The sequence below is a fragment of the Lynx rufus genome, unplaced genomic scaffold (assembly GCF_022079265.1).
Source record: "Lynx rufus isolate CCGP_SWC_20201006 ecotype Redwood Valley unplaced genomic scaffold, mLynRuf1.p SCAF_13, whole genome shotgun sequence".
NCBI lineage: Eukaryota > Metazoa > Chordata > Mammalia > Carnivora > Felidae > Lynx > Lynx rufus.
This window is the reverse complement of record NW_025814827.1, coordinates 19,505,504-19,525,327: the sequence shown is the minus strand read 5'-3', so window position 1 is coordinate 19,525,327 and position 19,824 is coordinate 19,505,504. Positions and strand designations below refer to the sequence as shown.

Here is a 19,824-nt window from a genome sequence, read left to right as displayed (position 1 = left end):
ACTCTTTGATATGCCTGGATCAGGAATATATATTAATGTAATATGAACTGCATAATTTTCCAAACTTTTCTACATTCTAAAGCCCATAATGTGGTTTGAGAAATAGCTATTCACTGCAGGTTTGAAATAATTTGCTGAAAAAACTACTTTGAGCCTGGAAACTTTTAGAGGTATCTTGGTCTGGGTTCTCCTCTGAAAGCATAATCTTACACAAATATTTGCGTATACATATTTTATGAGAGAGAGAGAGAGATCTCAGGAAGCAGCAGTGAGGGAAAAGCAGAGAGAAATAGGGAAGGGAGAAAAGCCAACACGTGGGTGCATCACTGAACTGGTTACTATGTGGGCAAGTGTGGCTTAATCCTGCCAGAATCTTGTGAGGAATGCATGAAGCACCTTTCAGGTCTGTCCTCAAGGCTGACAGGAAGAAGCATTTATCCCTTAATTCCTGTCCACTGTTGGCTGAGGGATGCCTCAGAGGGTGTTCATTCCCTGCCCCCACCAACAGCACCACACATTAGGACACTGTCAAGCACAGTCAGTGTAAACCCTCACAAGTGTTGTCCACAGCTGTCACTGAAATTAGAGGTGAGGCTAAGAGGGTATGAGGCAGGGCACAGCAAGCTTTTCACATGGGATATATCCTTAGTAATCTTATTTTGGCTTTTTCTACATTTTTTGAAATCACTATACTTTTAATGCAGAAATAGTACCATTAAGATTGCCCCATTTTATGGGGCGCCTGGGTGGCGCAGTCGGTTAAGCGTCCGACTTCAGCCAGGTCACGATCTCGCGGTCCGTGAGTTCGAGCCCCGCGTCGGGCTCTGGGCTGATGGCTCAGAGCCTGGAGCCTGTTTCCGACTCTGTGTCTCCCTCTCTCTCTGCCCCTCCCCCGTTCATGCTCTGTCTCTCTCTGTCCCAAAAATAAATAAAAAACGTTGAAAAAAAAATTTAAAAATATAAATAAATAAAAAAAAAGATTGCCCCATTTTATAAGTATACAATTGAATGACCGTTCATTATTTTCTAATCTTTTTTCTTTACAGACCTTTTAGTCTTTCTAGTTTTGTTTTTGCTTCCCTTTTTAGTATGTTTTTCCAGAGTAAAAGCTTTACCACCCAATACTAAATAATTCTAATATGTTTTCTTGATTTTGGTAAATTTCCACTTGTATCTTTATGATTTTCTTCCATATTCTTGCCCCATACTTGAATTTGTATTGTTTTCCTAAGTTACTGAGTTGGCTGCCTGGATAATTTTTTCTAATATTTCTTGTTAAAAATTAATTGCCTCAACTTTAAGATACAAAACAGACGAACATAAGGGAAGGGAAGCAAAAATAATATAAAAACAGAGAGGGGGACAAAACATAAGAGACTCTTAAATATGGAAAACAGAGGGTTACTAGAGGGGTTGTGGGAGTGAGGATGGGCTAAATGGGTAAGGGGAATTAAGGAATCTACTCCTGAAATCATTGTTGCACAAATGCTAACTAATTTGGAGATACATTAAAAAAATAAAATATAAAAAAAAATTTTTAAAAGATTAATTGCCTTAGAGATCAGTTTTATAAATCTGATAAGATTTTGATGTGTACTAATCTCATCCTCTAAATTACTTACAAATTTCCTCTTCAACCAATAATAACTGAAAATAATATTTTTAGATTTTCAGATAGAAGATGAAAATATTTGTCATTAATTTCTAGTGATGATAAATACCATTTCCCCTTGTATTATTCTGGTAAATTTTCTTTGGAAGTTTAATAGCTTTTAAAGTTATGTACTTCAGGGGCGCCTGGGTGGCTCAGTCAGTTAAGCATCGACTTTTGGCTCAGGTCATGATCTCACGGTTTGTGAGTTTGAGCCCCACATTGGGCTCTGTGCTGTCAGCTCAGAGACCGGAGCCTGCTTCAGATTCTGCGTCTCCCTCTCTCTCTCTGCCCTTCCCCTGCTTGCACTCTGTCTCTCTGTCTCTCAAAATAAATAAAACATTAAAAAAATTTTAAAGTTATGTACTTCAATGCAATGTTACATAGAAGATTAAATGTTTATCCTGTAATACCCTCATTGTCAACTGTACCTTTCATCTGTGATATCTGGGATTCATTTGATGTTCTGTCTATCTGATGCTAACCTTGCCTATTTGCTTCCCCTTGGTCCATGTATACCTGTTACACGTTCATCCATCATTTCATTCTTAACTTTTTTGGGTAATTTGATATTAGGTATATATAAATGGATTACATTAAGTTGTTTTTAAAAAGAAATGTACATATTTTACATTTAAAAAAAATTTTAATGTATTATTTTTGAGAGAGGGAGAGAGAGAGACAGAGAGAGAGAGAGAGAGAGAGAGAGAGAGAGAGAGAGAGAATGAACGGGGGAGGGGCAGAGAGAGAGGGAGACACAGAATCCGAAGTAGGCTCCAGGCTCTAAGCTGTCAGCACAGAGCCCAACGTGGAGCTTGAACCCACGAACCACAAGATCATGACCTGAGCCGAAGTCGGACACTTAACCAACTGAGCCACCCAGGTGCCCCTATATTTACATTCTTACATGCAGTAATCATTAAGAATATACACCCAACAGGGTTTTGATATCAATACATGGTAACTATTTCCTCCTCACTGATGAAAAAGTTTATCTACAATGATGTTTTGTTATAGATGAAAAATATTAAAAATAATGCTAATAACCAACAATCTATTGTATACTTGGCTATTCATGTATTTGTTGTATGAGTCTTTGTTCAAACTTCTTGCTCATTAAAAAAATAGTTCTTTATTATTCTATTATTGAGTTATAAGTGTTCTTTTTATATTCTGAATAAAAGGTTTTTGTAAGATACACATACAGAATACTATTTCCCAGATTATGGCTTGCATTTACATTTTCCTAACGGTGTTAGGAAATTGTTAGTTTTGATGAAACCCAATTTGCAACTTTTTCCTTTATGGATCATGCCTTTTTTACTGTACCAAAAAAATCTTCACCCTTCTCAAGGTCGTAAAGACTTTCTCCTCTGTTTTCTTCTAGAAATTTTGTAGTTTCATCCTTTTTGTTTGTCACACTTATTTTGAGTTAATCTTTGTATATAATGAGACAGAAAATAATAAACTGGAGGGTAGGGGAAATAGGAAGAGGTTGATAATGGGTACAAAGTTCAGCCATAGGGCCTGAAGATCTAATGTAAAATGTGGTGATTAAAGTGAATAACACTGTATTATATAAGTGAAATTTGCTAAAAGTCCAACTTAAGTGCTCTCTTCAAAAAGAAATTAAAAAAATAATTATGTGAGGTGATAGATGTATTAACTAGATGGGAGAATCATTCCCCAAAATAAACATATATCAAATCACCATAATGCTTTAAATATCTTACAAGTTTATATGTCAATTATACTTTAAGAAAACTGATAATAAAAGCCAGTTAACTTGAAAAACCTGAGGCAAGAGTGACCAAAAAAACAAAGAAACAAATTACCAATATCAGGAATGGAACATGGGATAGCATTGGAGACCCTGCAGACATCAAAAGGATAATAAGGGAACAGTATGAATAATTCTACATACACGTTTGACAACTTAGACAAAATGGATCACTTTCTCAAACACAAGTCACTAATAGTAACCAAATATGAAATAAGATCATTTGAATTAATCTATAACTATTAAGGACACTGAATTAATAATTTAAAGCTCTCACAAATAAAACTCCAGGGCCAGATGGTTTCATTGGAAAAGACTACCAAACATTTTAACAAAGCATTAAAACCAATTTTACATAATCTTCCAGAAAACATAAGAGGAGGGAACACTTCTGCATTTATTTTATGAAGATCATAATACCCTGATACCAATATGAAAACAGAAAACTAAAAAGCAATATTCCTCATGAATATGGATGAAAACATCCTTAGCATAATATTAGAAAATAGAATCCAGCCATATATTAAAAGACTTATACACCAATGCAAAGTGGGATTTATTCCAGTGATCAGACTGGTTCAATATTCAAAAAAAAATAAATGTAACCCGCCAAAGTAAAGAAAAAACACACAATTTTATCTATAGATATAAATAGATATCTGTATAGATAGATATAGATATCTATATCTATAGATATAAAAAAGCATTTGACAAACTTCATATCTCTTCATGATAAAAATCTTCAGAAAATAGGGTTAGAAGAGAACTTCCTCAACTTAATAAAGAGCATTTATCTACAGAACTACAATTAACAAAATGCTTTCCCTGAAGATAGACAACAAAGAAAGCCGATATCTATCTCATCACTCTTACTCATCACAGTGGTAGACAATGCTAGAAGTTTTAGCCAGAACAGTAAGGCAAGAAAAGGAAATAAAAAGGATACAGATAAAAAAGAATTAAAACTGTCCCTATTTGGAATTAAAAGCAAAAGTGAATTACTGGGACCTTATGAAGATAAAAAGCTTCTGCACAGCAAAGGAAACAACCAACAAAACTAAAAGGCAACCAACGGAATGGGAAAAGATATTTGCAAATGACATATCGGACAAAGGGCTAGTATCTAAAATCTATAAAGAGCTCACCAAACTCCACACCCGAAAAACAAATAACCCAGTGAAGAAATGGGCAGAAAACATGAATAGACACTTCTCTAAAGAAGACATCCAGATGGCCAATAGACACATGAAAAGATGTTCAGCGTCGCTCCTTATCAGGGAAATACAAATCAAAATCACACTCAGGTATCACCTCACGCCAGTCAGAGTGGCCAAAATGAACAAATCAGGAGACTATAGATGCTGGAGAGGATGTGGAGAAACGGGAACCCTCTTGCACTGTTGGTGGGAATGCAAATTGGTGCAGCCGCTCTGGAAAGCAGTGTGGAGGTTCCTCAGAAAATTAAAAATAGACCTACCCTATGACCCAGCAATAGCACTGCTAGGAATTTATCCAAGGGATACAGGAATACTGATGCATAGGGGCACTTGTACCCCAATGTTCATAGCAGCACTGTCAACAATAGCCAAATTATGGAAAGAGCCTAAATGTCCATCAACTGATGAATGGATAAATAAATTGTGGTTTATATACACAATGGAATACTACGTGGCAATGAGAAAAAATGAAATATGGCCTTTTGTAGCAACGTGGATGGAACTGGAGAGTGTGATGCTAAGTGAAATAAGCCATACAGAGAAAGACAGATACCATATGGTTTCACTCTTATGTGGATCCTGAGAAACTTAACAGGAACCCATGGGGGAGGGGAAGGGAAAAAAAAAAAAGAGGTTAGAGTGGGAGAGAGCCAAAGCATAAGAGACTGTTAAAAACTGAGAACAAACTGAGGGTTGATGGGGGGTGGGAGGGAGGGGAGGGTGGGTGATGGGTATTGAGGAGGGCACCTTTTGGGATGAGCACTGGGTGTTGTATGGAAACCAATTTGTCAATAAATTTCATATATATATAAAAAAAAAAAACTGTCCCTATTCTCAGAAAACATAACTGGGTAGGTAAAAAAAAAAAAAAAAAAGAAAAACAACTCCTACAGTACTAAATGAATACAGCAAAGTTGTGAGATACAAGATAAATATAAAAAAAGTAAATTCACTGGTAATGAGTCCGTGGACACTGAAATTAAAACTAAAATTCCATTTACAATTATTCAAAAAAAAGAAATACTTAAATATAAAAGCACATACAGGATTTGTACAATGAAAACTATGAAACACAAGAAAAAATACAAAGATGATCTAAATAAATGGAGAATTATACTATGTTCATGGACTGGTAGACTCAACAGTGAACACGTCAGTTCTCCCCAAATTGATACTTAGATTTAATGCAATTCCTCTCAAAATCCCAGAAGACTTACTTGTACTTAGAGACAAGATTATTCAAAAATATGTATGGAAAGGCTGGGGTGCCTGGGTGGCTCAGTCAGTTAAGTGTCCGACTTCAGCTCAGGTCATGATCTCGTTCGTGGTCTGAGTTCAAGCCTCGCGTCGGCTCTGTGCTGACAGCTCAGAGCCTGGAGCCTGTTTCAGATTCTGTGTCTCCCTTTCTCTCTGACCCTCCCCCGTTCATGCTCTGTCTCTCTCTGTCTCAAAAATAAATAAACATTAAAAAAATTTTTTTTTAAATATGTATGGAAAGGCTAAAGCAAATTTGAAGCATTATATAGCTACAGTAACCAAAACTGTCTGGTATTGGTGGAGGGACAGATACATAGATCAACAGAACAAAATAGAGATCCCAGGAACAGATCCATACAAATATACTTAACTGTGTTTTAATAAAGTTGCAAAAGCAATTCAATGTAGGATAGAAAATCTTTTCAACAAATGATGTAGAGCAACTGAATATCTAAAAGCAAAAAACTTTGACCTAAGTTTCACATCCCACACAAAATATTAACTGAAAATAGATCACAGACTTAAATGGAAAAGGAAAAAAGTTTTAGGAAAAAAAGGAGAAATTCTTCAGGATCTAAGCAAAGACTTCCTAGAATTGATACCAAAGTATGATCTAAAAAAAATGAAATTAGCAAATTGGACCTCAGAGAAACTGAAAACATTTGCTTGGAAGAAGACCCTGTTAAAAAGATAAAAAGACAAGCTATAGACCAAGAGAAAATATATGAAACCCACATACCTGACAAATTACTAATTTCTATAATACATAAAGAACTCTCAAAACTCTACGATAAATTAACAACACAATTAGAAAACTGGTCAATCATCTTGACTTGTGGTCAAGGTTTTTGATGTTGTTGAACACCATATCCTGTGGTTTTCTGACTACTTATTCTATATATTAATGAGAAGGGATACTGAAATCTTGAACTATAATTATGGATTTGTCGCTTTCTCCTTTCAGTTTTACTTCATGCATTTTAAAGCTTTATTTAAGTTCATCCACCCTTTAGGACTATTATATCCTCTAGATGAATTTACCATGATTTCCAACACCACTTGCTTTTGATTAGTGTTTAGTATATCTCTCTCCATCATTTTGTTTTTAAACTATATGTCTTCATATTTAAATTGTGTGTCTTATAGATAACACAGTTGAATCATACTTTCTATGCAGTTTGTGAACTGTTACCTAGGTATGACTTTTTTATCCAGCCTGAAAATTTCTCTTTTAATTGCAGTGATTATGCTATTTACACATAATGTAATTATCAATATGGCTGGGTTTAAATCTACTATTTTTCTACTGCTTCATCTCAAAATGATATTCTTCTCTATGTTAATCATTCTTTCCATTTCCAAAACTTACTTTTAGTTTCATCTTATGTATTTCAGCTTGTTCTTCCTGGTATAATTCTTGTCTCACTTGTTCCAAATCTTCACGTTGCCGCAGCATTTCTTCCAATTTCTGAGTCAGCTATTAAATTTTTAAAGAAACACACAAACATTAATAAGAAACAAATTCTATATCAAGTATTTCTGAATTTCTCCAATGTTAAAGAAGTGGCTATTTTAATACCATATTCTGAAGCTGCAGCCTTTTTTCTTCATTTTCTTGAACTTTTGCCATTCGATCTTCTTCTCTTTGTTGCTGCATGTTGGCAAACTCTATGATTTTTCTGTTTTCTTCTTCCATCTCCTCACGTTTCTTTTTTCTCCAGAGAGCCTGCTCTTTCTGAAACTCTTCTATGTACCTTCGAGTTACATTCATTTTTTCTAACTTTTGTTGTCTTTCCCTAAAAAAGCAATAGTTGAGTACAGTTTTATAGTACAAGAAATAATATAAAAATGTGTCATTTCCTTCAGTTGATAATGTGGGAAAAAACAGCCTTTCTATTTATAGTTTATTCATTCATTCATACCACAAACATTTTGAGTGTCCACTATGTACTGCTAAATATAATGACAGGTATGAATTTTCCAAGTAAAATACTGCTTATACCTTTCCTCTAACCTATAAATGAAGTTTTATGCCTCTCACTTCAGAAAGGCACCAACCTGTTTACATAAGCCTAGCAGTACACTACACTTCAGTTGTCTAGCAAAGAAATGATCAGAAGACAAGTCCTCTGACACGATATGGGCACATTTAAGGAAAACAAAGGTTTAATCATTCTGTTACTTAATAAGCATTTGTTACCAGATAATTATCATGCTCACAAAGATAAACAGGAGTTGGACTCCGTTTATGTGATCGTAATACTTCCTGAGGACTTAGTATGTATTCAGCACTGTTCAGGTGCTTCTCCTCTTCACAACAAGCCTGACATAAATCTCATCTCAATTTTTAGGCATGTAAAGAAACTGGGATAAACTTACAATTGATCTTCTTCATAGATTTTCCTAACAATTTCATCAATCATGAGTTTCTCTTTCAGTAACTGCTCATAAGCTTCCTGCTTTTTCCTTTCTTGTTCCTCAAGTTGTTTCTCCAAGTCAAGATAATACTGTGCTTTTACTTTACTCCGTTTGTTCTCTGCAGCATTCTCTTCCTTTATTGCTCTCTCGTGTTCTTCCATCATGATTTTGGCTATTTCAGCATCACGTTTCTGTTATGAAAACAAAATTCATCTTTCTACTTTCAAATGTGAGTGCAGTATGATAGAATATTTCAAAACAGGTGAAATTGAATATTATAAAGTGTACTGCATAAAATATTTTCATCTGTCCAGGTAAATGCAAAGGTAAGTCACTGTTACTTGAAGGGTTTGAATGATGAGTCAAACCCTAAAGATGCTTTCCCATTCCTTCAAGTAGATTTCAAGGAAATACGAGAGAAGTGTAACTAATAACTCCACGTGTGAGAAAATTAGAAAAACTCTGCATTTGAAAAACAGCAAAAATTTGAAAAAATTAGAAGTACTTTATTAATAACTGTTTTTTAAAAAAAGCAGTAGTAATCTTTTCCTTTTATTTAAAAGTCATGTAGGCAATTTTTAGCTCCATTATGTATCAGCTGCCCTTTACAGTAAGGATTGTACTCTTTTTCAGACAAGTCTCCTATTAACCAGCTCTGAGCAACTCTGAAATTTCTCTCAGCCTAAACTTTCTTTCTTGCCACCAGCCTTTGAAGTCTCTCATTTCTCACTTATTAAATGCCCTTTATAATCACTTTAACTTAAAAGAGTCACATATATCATTGTGCCTGTTTTCTGTAGCTTTTAATTCACTCATTCAAGACCATTCCCTGAGTTAGAGACAATCTTACTTCTTAACTAGGTTAAACCTCTTATTTGTTTTGAGCATTTTGAAATCACTTAACAAAATAAGTTGTAAATTAAATATATTGAGGCAATTTTTATTACCCTCGACCATTATGATCACATACCAAATAGCATCAAATAGACAAGAAAAGATTAAAATGCAAATGTGAATGCCATTCCTAATCTAATTGAGGCTTTTAACATATACACTATGAATATGACTTGACCAAAATTCTTTCTCTTCTACTTTCTTAGCACGTGTTGTATTGGGTTCTTTAAAAAAATGTGAAATGACAAAAACATTTCTGTACACACTGCCACACACTTAATAGACATACAATGTTCTCATTTCACAGATTTAAGAAGACTAAAGCTCAGACAGACAGAGCCCATATTGGCACCTAGGTATCTCGACACCTAGTCAAGTTGTAGGACTATTTGACTTTAATTTTTATGGACTCACTTTATTTAGAAAATAGTGGCAATTCTTTCAGGAGTCAGACTTAAATGTACAACTACCTGGAAAAACTTCAATGATCAGAATAAAACTGTAAACTACTGGTCAAAGAGTACACTGTTTATGTTCTACTTTATTTTTGTTTTTAATTTTATTTATTTTGAGAGAGAAAGAAAGAGAGAACATGAGGGGAGGAGCAGAGAGGGAGAAAGAAAATCTCACAAAGATGTGGGGTTGATCTCACGAAGCATGAGATCATGACCTAAGCCAAAATCAAGAGTTGGACCAACTCTTAGCTCAGCTTAATCAACTGAGCCATCCAGTTGCCCCAGTTCCACTTTATTTTTGAAAGGGTAGAAAAGAACTACATGGCTTAGGAAATGAGGTCTCCTCATGCTCTCCTACCACCTGCCATGCGAAAGGCAATCCCAGTTAACAGCATGCTGTGCAACCCTTCAAACTTTTCCTATACTAACACACATGCATGCACATCACTGTGGCCAGCATCTATTCTTATGAGATGCCTATGTTGCATTGTGCTGGTTAAGTATTTTGATATTCCTCTAATTGTATGTGTGCATCAACATATATGTGTTGATATATATACACATATGTTAATATACAGTTTTTAAAAAATAAAGACGGTCTGTGATGTGTATTTCTCTCCAACTTGATTTTTCTGCAACTTGTTTTTTTTTTTTCTTTTTAACCTAAAATATAACTTTAAAAGCCACAACATTTACCTCTACCTCTTCTCTTTAATAGCTTATAATCCTTGAAAGGGATCCAAGAGAGAGGAAACTCTACAACCAAAATGCTCTATGTATTAATAGAGAAACGAGAGAAAAGAACTTATAAGATTGTGTACTATTGCAATCAGACCTTTTCATCTATGTCTAGCCTTTCCAGGGGACCATGAGGGCTCAAGTGATGGTGTGCACGCTGCTTTTCAGAATTAACTCAATAAACCCTATTTTACATTTACTGTAGCACCACTAGTGAGTGTGTCTAAAACTCCTTTGCCCAAGAGTAACTCTTGCCCTGAATCTGGCAGTATGTCAGGAGTTAGAAAAGGGAATAAACATAGAGGAAAAAGATAAAGAGATAGCTACTTACAAAACATGAAAGTTTCCTGCTTAAAATTATAAAATACTTCACTTTTTAAAACATTTAACAAATGAAAAACCTAGTAACATTCTAAAATGAATTGATCACACAAACAACTTGTACTGTATTGGTTTGTCGAAGAATTATCAGTCAGAGACCACAAAGAATGCTCAGACTTACTGAGTATAGCTATTCATTCTAAACAGCAACCACATTCTTTGTGTCTCTGAAAGGCTCTAATATTAAATTAAACAAGGCTCACTATTGAATAATTTCTGAGTTTCTATACCTTAAGGATCTGAAAAGCATAAAAGTATTTAAGAAATCTAGCAGTGTAAATTCTTCATAGTATGTAGCAATTTTCAAAAAATTGGTCTATTGTTAATTTTCTAAATGAAGCTAAAAATATAGAAAACATAATGACCAGAAACATGATTACCATTTGCTCATGTTTAATGGCATCCTTCTCTGCAATCTGAGCTGCCCTTTCTTTATTCATGTAAGCTGCTTTTAATTTCTTCTCCAATTCTCTGAGCTCAATACTGTTTAAAAAAAAGACAGAAATTTAAAATTGAGGACCACATTTTCATCTTAAAAATCTGTACCTGAAATTTAAAATAATTTTTTTCTAAATGTATATTTATATTAAATATCTTGAAAGTAATACTCTTTTCTCTCTCCATCCAAAGAAAAATCAGAATGAAAATGAGGCATTATAATTAATTTTCCAGACAAAACAACTGTTTTATTTCCAATAATCATTACTAAAAATCTTTTTGCCAGTGCCTGACTCAGAAGATGCTTTAGCAATATTGGTTAAAATTTCTGTCCAGCTACTGACACTATTGAGCTACAAGAACTATAGTGGAGGGGTTGTAAACACTCTGAAAGCCATGACTATTTTTTGATGATTAATGATGGAGAGGAATGACCATGGACAAGTTTGCTTCACTTCTCTGGGCTTGTTTACTTACCTGTTAAAAATGAGGATCACCCTCAGAAAACCTCTGAACTGCTTTTCAATCTATCCCTTCCCTAACTATAGTGGAAAATAATATGCCATACACAACTTTTCATTTTAATGTGCCAGTCATATTTCTGAATATGAGAATTCTGAGTCGGAAGGGTACTTAGATGTCACTTAGAAGCACATCTTGGGGCACTGGGGTGGCTCTATAAGCTGAGCATCTGATTCTTAATTTCAGCTCAGATCATGATCCCAAGGTCATGGGAGCCCCCGTGTGGATCATGGAGCCTGCTTAAGATTCTCTGTCACCCTCTCCCTCTCCCCTTCCTTGACTTGTGCATGCTGTTTCAAAAAATTAAGTTAAATTAAAAAAAAATTTTTAAAGCACATCTTAATTCTTACTAGAACAGAGGCACTCACCTAATTATAAACAATTTAGAAGTACCCTAAACCTCCAAAGATATAATCATGGGTAGGGAAGAGAGCTATTCTTGGTGTTGTGATGTGTCCTTCTTGCCCTCACTGTTGTAGTTGTAAATGTATGGGACACAAGATTGCCTTCTTTCATAAAAGTAATAATATAAATGAGGATTAAGTTTCTAGGTTAGTCCACATATTTTACTCTAAGGAGCTGACATATTTACAAGAGTTTTTGTTGGATTAGAGTTAGGTACTAATATTAGTAAGCCAATGTACATACCCAATCCCAATTTATAATATTACCTCTCCAAAACAAAGTGCATCAGATTCCAAACAACTAACATGCAAATAAATGACTTTCATTTGAAGGACAAATGCACAGATTTCTATTGGATATATACCTAGGAATGAGATTTCTGAGTCACAGGGTAGGCTGTATTCAAATTTCATAGAAAATGCCAGCTTTCAATGCTCTGTACAGAGATTTACACTCATAGTGCTTCAGTACTCCCACTGCTACACATCCCAGCAACACTTTTTAGTCGTGTCATTCTTTTTCATTTTAACCACTCTTGTGGGTAAAATATCACTGTGGTTTTAATTTGTTTCCCTAATAAAATGAAACTCAGACCTTTTCATATGTTTGAATCATTTCTGTGAAGTCATTCATCTTCTGTGAAGTTTTTGTTCAAGAATTTTTTGCCCACTTTTAGACTAAATTGTCTACTTCTTGTTACAGAAGAGTTCTTTGTATGTTCTTAATATAAGTCTCTTGTTAGTTACAATCATTGCAAATATTTTATTCCAGTCTGTACTTACTCTTATAGCTGTTTCTTTAGATGAAGAGAAGTTTTCTAATTCACCCATCTGTTTCTTCATTGTCAATGACTTATGTGTCATGTTTTAAGAAATGTTGCCTACTGCACAGACATAAAGTTATTTTCTTTTGTTAGTCTCTCAAAATTTTGTTTCACCATTGACTTTTGGACTATAATCATTCAAGAATTGAATTCTGTGTGTAGAGTGAGGTAAAAAATCAAGTTCATTTTTGTATATATGGCTATTTAATTGATGCAGTACCATTTTATAAAAATATCCATTTCTGGGGGCACCTGGGTGGCGCAGTCGGTTAAGCGTCCGACTTCAGCCAGGTCACGATCTCGCGGTCGTGGGTTCGAGCCCCGCGTCAGGCTCTGGGCTGATGGCTCAGAGCCTGGAGCCTGCTTCCGATTCTGTGTCTCCCTCTCTCTCTGCCCCTCCCCCATTCATGCTCTGTCTCTCTCTGTCCCAAAAATAAATAAACGTTGAAAAAAAAAAAAATCTAAAAAAAAAAAAAAAAAAAAAAATATCCATTTCTGAATGTTCTGCACTACCATTGTAGTGCCAGGGATTTGCAGTGTCATAAAGTTTAAGTGTGTATATATGCATGGATCCATTTTTGAATATCCCATCCCATCATTCCTCAACTGGGGTTCCATAAGAGAACTAACCCTCACAGAAAACGGAGTCTATATTTTAATTCTCTCATAGACAATACATAGCAGGCATTGTTTTAGATCCACAGGAAGTAAGTTAATTCATTACAGATGCCGCAGGCCATTAGGGTTTAAATTTTCTGGTTGAAAAGATCTGCTCCATCCTATTTCATCAATCCATTTGTTTATTCTGTGCTAAAACCACAATATCTTAATTATTATAGCTTTATAATAAGTATTCATATCCTAAAGAATAAGTCTCCAATTTTGGTCTTCTTAAAGATTGTCTTAGCCATTCTAGGTACTTTGCATTTCCATATACATTTTAGAATAAGCTTGTCAAATGTCATAATAAACAATACTGGCTGAGATTCTGATTAGGATTATCCTGAATTTATAAATCAGTTTGACATGTTTACAATACTGAGTCTTCAATTTTATAAACATGGCACATCCTTCCAATTATTTAGGTTTTTAAAAACTCTATTGATAATAGTTTTTTTTTCAGTGTTGAGGTTTTACACCTCTTTCATTAGTTACTTACTTTTCTATGCTCTTGTACAAATTATTTTAAAACTTTCATTAATTGTTGCTAATTTACAGAAATACAATTAATGTTGTATGTTGACTTAACATCCAACAACACTGCTGAACTTATTCTTATAATTTATACATAGATTCTTTTGGATTCTCTAGATACACAATCATATCATCTGGTAATAATAAAAGTTCTATTTCTTTACTGCCAATCCTAACAACTTTCATTTACTTTTCTTGCCTTATTGCACTGGCTAGTGTCCCAATACAATTATTAAGAGAAGTTGTTATAGCAAGCATTCCTGTCTTCTTAATATAAGTAAAGTGTTTAATGTTTGCCATTAAGTATGATGTTACTGTAAACTCCTTTTATTCCTAATTTGCAAATCCTCTTTTAATCTTAGAGTGATGTTGATTTCTACCAATTGGTTTTTTCTGCTCATACAGTTTTTCTATTATATTCTGTTCATCGGATGAATTACACTTACTGATTTTCTAATGTTAAAACAACTTTGTATTCTTAGAATAAGTTAAATTTAGTCAGATTTTTATCTTCCTCACACACTGTTGGATTTGATATTAACTAATTTCAGATTACAGTAGCTAAACTCAAGAGAAAAATTAGTCTATAAGGTTCTTACCCTACTCAGATACTGATCTGATTACAATCAATTGGAAAGTGTTTCTTCTTTTCCCACTCTGCAAAACTATGTGAGATCAGGGTTATTATTTGAATGTTTGGTAAAATTCACCAACCACCTAGCTATGTAGGTTTCTTTGTGAAAAAGGTTAATTATAGGTGTAATATCTTTAAAAGTTATAGAAACATTTATGTTTCTGTTTCTACATATGCCAGTTTGGTAAATAGCTCTATTTAAGAATTTATCTAATTTTCAAATTTACTTGTATCAAATTATTCACAATATCTTGCTATGATCTAGTAAACATTTGTATGTTCTACAGTGATATCTTATCATCCATTCCTAAAATTGGTTATTTATGCATTCATTCTCTTTTACACTATACCATTCTAACCAGAGGTAATCAATTTTATTAGCCTTTTTAAAGGCACAATTCTTGGCTTTGATTCTACTTTATGTTTACATTCTAATTCATTTGTTTCTGCTCTTATTATTCTCTTCCTACATCCTTTTTATAATCATTCCAGATGGAAATTTGCTGTACATTCTCTAATATCCAGATGGAGCCTTCATTTCTAATAGTCATTTCAGATTATAAATTACTCTTGAGGAACAGCTTTAGCTAAACCCCATAAGTTTGAGGGTTTTCATATTATAATTTTTTTATTGTGGTACAATACAAAAAAGAAAAATTTGCCATTTTTAACTATTTTAAGTGTACAATTCAGTGGTGTTAGTTGCATTCACAATGTTCTACAACCATCATCACTATTTCTAAAACTTTTTCATCATTCTAAATAGAAATGCTGTACTCATTTAAGCAGTAACTTCCCATTCCTCTCTTTTCCTAGCCTCTGGTAATCTCTAACTACTTTTTGTCTCTATAAATTTACCTGTTCTAGTTATTTCACATAAGTGGATTTACACAGTATTTATCCTGTTGCGTCTGGCTTACTGCACTTAACATATTGCTTTCAAGGTTCAGCCATATTGTAGCATGTATCAGAACTTCATTCCTTTTCATAACTGAATGATATTCCACTGTATATACATACCAAAGTTGTTGATGGACAACAGGGTTGTTCCTGTTCGGAAACAGGCTCCAGGCTCTGAGCCATCAGCCCAGAGCCCGACGCGGGGCTCGAACTCATGGACCCTGAGATCGTGACCTGGCTGAAGTCGGACGCTTAACCGACTGCGCCACCCAGGCGCCCCTCCATTTTTTTATTAAAGCTATCCTATCAATTTCCCTAATGACCTAATGATGTTAAGTGTTTTTTTCATGCGCTTATTGCCCCTTGTCTGTCTTCTTTGGAGAAATCTCTTAAGTACTTTGCCTATGTCCAAACTGTTGAATTGTAGGAATCATTTATATATTCTGGATATTAAATTCTTTTTTTTTTAAGTTTTTTAATGTTTATTTTGAGAGAGACAGAGAGAGAATGGACAGGGAGGGGCAGAAACAGAGAGGGAGACACAGAATCTGAAGCAGGCTCCAGACTCCGAGCTATCAGCACAGAGCCTGATGCAGCCATGAGATCATGACCTGAGCAGAAGTCAGACACTTAACTGACTGAGCCACCCAGGTGCCCCAAGGATATTAAAATCTTATCAGAGATGTAATTTGCTTTTCTAGTCTGAGTTGGTTAGGAGTTATGTGTAACAGAGATGAGCATCTTGTGTCAATCCTACAGGTAGCTACCAGGTAGGTTCAAACATACATACATAATAATTTTCTAATAAGATCTGATCTGCTCTCCTCTCTCCAGAATGAGGGACAGATACTCACAGTATGGGCTACTACTTTCAAGCCTGCCTTAGAGCTGGGAGGGGATGGAGCAAGGACAAATGAAAAAACTACAAAGCTTTGCTGCCATTTATAAGTTGCCTTTTTCTTGATTCAGCATTCACTTGGTTGCTATGAACCTTTGACTGTTCGAACTGTACTGCCATCAGGAACAAAGTGGCTATGTGTTTAATAAAGGAAGCCTATCTCTGTCTCCTCTTTGAGCCAGTGTTTGCTAAACTTAACTATCAATTATATATGAGATACTTGTTTTTGCTTTTATAAAACTATATATTAACTATATAGTACATGTATAGCTGCTAATTATGTAATTATAAATTGTATAATTAATCATATAATTAAGCATAATAATTTTAAATAACTGAAATTATTAATCACACATATAATTACTGATCTGTGGTATAATTTTAAAAAAGACTTCTAAAAATAGGAAGTGACTAAAAAAATAAAAAAATAAAAATAGGAAGTGATTGTCCCATCTCAAGGTAAAAGCAGTGATAAAATTAAACTGTCTTTTAAATATTTTCTTGGATTAAAAAATCATGTGTTCAAAGATCAAATAACAAAGAATCTCATGACTTTCAAAGTCAATTATTTTCAAAATAAATGTCAATGAGCCTTAAAAATTTACCTTGGGTTTTAAAAATTCATTTCTTTTAGATTTAAAGAGGCTAATCTTACTATACATGGTTTTTAATCATTTAGGATGTATTTTGAGTACCACTGCAAACATTTCCTTGATTTGAGAACTGCCAATTTGCAGATGAAAACACTGATCAGAAAACTGGTCCCTTACTGCACGTCAGTCACAATTCCATCACGGCTTATGCACAAAATTAAAAACTCTTAGCAGTTTTGACACTGCTAAGAAGTAGCATACGCTATTTGAAAAAGCACTCAGCTGAATGACTTCTGCCTTAAATTTGAAGAAAATTTTCAAAAATATAGCATTCTAGATGGGCCATTATTTTCTTTCAGCCCTTTCAATACATGGACTTCTCGTTTTCACTGTTACTGTCAAAATCGAGTTGTACTTCTGATTGTTGCTCCTTTGAACGTAATAGTCTTTTGAGGGGCTGCTTTTGTGATTTTCATAGTTTTATTTATTGTTGGATTTCAAAAGTTTGACTAGGATAAGTACAGGTATAGTTTTCAACATTTGTTGTGTTTTAACCTGTGGCTTTATGTCTTTTATCATTTTTGGACATTCTTGGCCAGTATCTCTTCAAATACTGTTTTGGCATCATCCTCTTTTATTTCTACTACCAGAGCTAAAATCATACATCTGTTAGAATTTCCATCATAGCCCTTATCTCTTTCAAGCTTTCTTTTGTATTTTTCTATCTTTTTGTCTCTCTGTGCTTCATTCTGGATTTTTTCCACTGGCCTGCTTGCACATGACTCTCTTCATCTGTTTCTTTCTAATAAAATCAAATTGAATTCTGTATTAGTGAAGTAAAACATACACGAAGGTGCAAAAATCTTAAACATAAAGTTTATCAAAATGTTGAACACCTTGCCATATGCTTATTGGCTAAGCTCTGCTTCAGTTCTTAACTCTCAGCCATACTTTTGGAATCAGCAAAGCTTCCAAAAGAAATGCAGCTTCAAATGCCAAGCTTACCATTCAGGTTTTCTTCTTTCCCAGATCTGGCTTTTATACTTTCTCCAGATAACCTGTTCTCAGAGGGAGCAATTATTGGAATCACTTAGTCTAAAAATTGCTAGAAGTAGAAAGTTCCTCCATTTCATTTTTAGATCAGTGAATTAGACAAAAATATGATGAAATATTTGTTTCATCTTCAGATAACATAAAATCACAAGGGATAGCTCATATGATTGGAGAATTAATGTCCAAAAAGACGGTTTGCGACTAGAACAATACGAAGACATTAGTGGCAATTTTAAATCTTTAAGAATTAGTAAAAGAATTTGATAAAAGTTGTAGACCCAGAAAAACACACATGGGTACATCTGTCAAACATATAAATATAAATTAATGAAGTTTAGAATCCCTGAGGGTCACCCATGGGTCATATAATATCCTACAGGAAGTTTGGCTCAGTTAAGATAAAATGTAACAATTATCAAAGTAAATAAATTTCTATTATATTCAACTATGTAAGTATAGGCGTGACATGGCTGCTCCTAATAAGTAATTCTGTCTTAGGCAACATTAAGAAACATATTTTAGAACAATGTGGTTAACAGTCCCTCTACTAGGGGTATTAAGCAATACCCTGGAGCATTACACATAATTATGGGGGTAATATTTTGTTAAGGACCAATAATCATGTAAAGTGTATCTACAGAAGAGAACCAGGATGGTGAAGCTTGAAATTATACTATATGTGAAACAAATGAAGGAATGAAGGATGTTTAATTTATAGAATAAAACATTTATGGGATTCATAAATATGAAAGGATATCCTAAATAAGCACTAAATTTGTTTGTTTTTTATTAGATAGCAAAAATGAGATAAATTCATGAAAGTTACAAGGAACTTAATTTTGAAACAATATGGGGGAAAGATATTCAGAGTTACAGCCGAATGAAAAAAGAAGTTCTATGGCAATCACTAGAGGTGTTGACCCATAGCTGACCAGCCACTTTCCAGTAATACTGGGGTAGAAAATTAAATTATGTAAGGTTTCACTTAAGAGTAGGATTCATGAGTCTATTTTTTAGGTCATTTAAAAAATTACATTTAGAGGAAAGATAAGAAAGTGATATTTATTTTCACCTTAAACACTACTTTGAATACAACTTCTTTTCTCAAATGAATATACACAGGACTTAAAGCAATAAGCATTTCCAGACAAAATATTAACTAAGTGCAATGATACAAAGAAAGAAATTTTGCTTTCAGGTGCCAAGCACAACATAAATAGTTTAAAGGCAAAAACAAAATAAGTGAAATTTATAAATGCCAAGATACCTGTTTTCTCTTACTTGTTGCCTCATCTTTTCATCCTTTAGACTTTCATGTTTTAGTTTGGCCAATTCCATAGCCAATTTTTCTTCTTGTTCAATCTGAAGTTCCCTCAATCTTTTGTTTTCTTCTGCCTGAATTTTTTTAAAAAAGAAACTTCAATTATTTGTCCTTCAGAATCAGATATATTTTTTCCTCAAGGAAGACTCTGTTTTGTAACAGAAAACTTCAAGTGCCTTCGGAGCAACAACCATTTGTGTTTTATTTTAAAATACAAAACGCTATTTCAATCAACACTTTCCCAAACGTTTT

The 19,824-nt window shown here is 34.1% G+C and overlaps 1 protein-coding gene across 1 annotated transcript in view; it reads right to left on the bottom strand.

Annotated features, from left to right (window-relative positions):
* Positions 1–19,546, bottom strand: part of MNS1 (meiosis specific nuclear structural 1) — a 29,395-nt gene extending 9,849 nt beyond the window's left edge. The window contains exons 1-6 of the mRNA XM_047074444.1: positions 19,519–19,546; positions 18,204–18,256; positions 11,172–11,274; positions 8,285–8,514; positions 7,485–7,701; positions 7,275–7,382 (exon numbers count right to left, since the gene is read on the bottom strand). Coding sequence (XP_046930400.1) covers positions 7,275–7,382; positions 7,485–7,701; positions 8,285–8,514; positions 11,172–11,231 — 615 coding nt within the window. The 5' untranslated portion in view covers positions 11,232–11,274; positions 18,204–18,256; positions 19,519–19,546. The remainder of the gene's footprint in view (positions 1–7,274; positions 7,383–7,484; positions 7,702–8,284; positions 8,515–11,171; positions 11,275–18,203; positions 18,257–19,518) is intronic.
* Between the last annotated feature and the right edge of the window lie 278 nt (positions 19,547–19,824).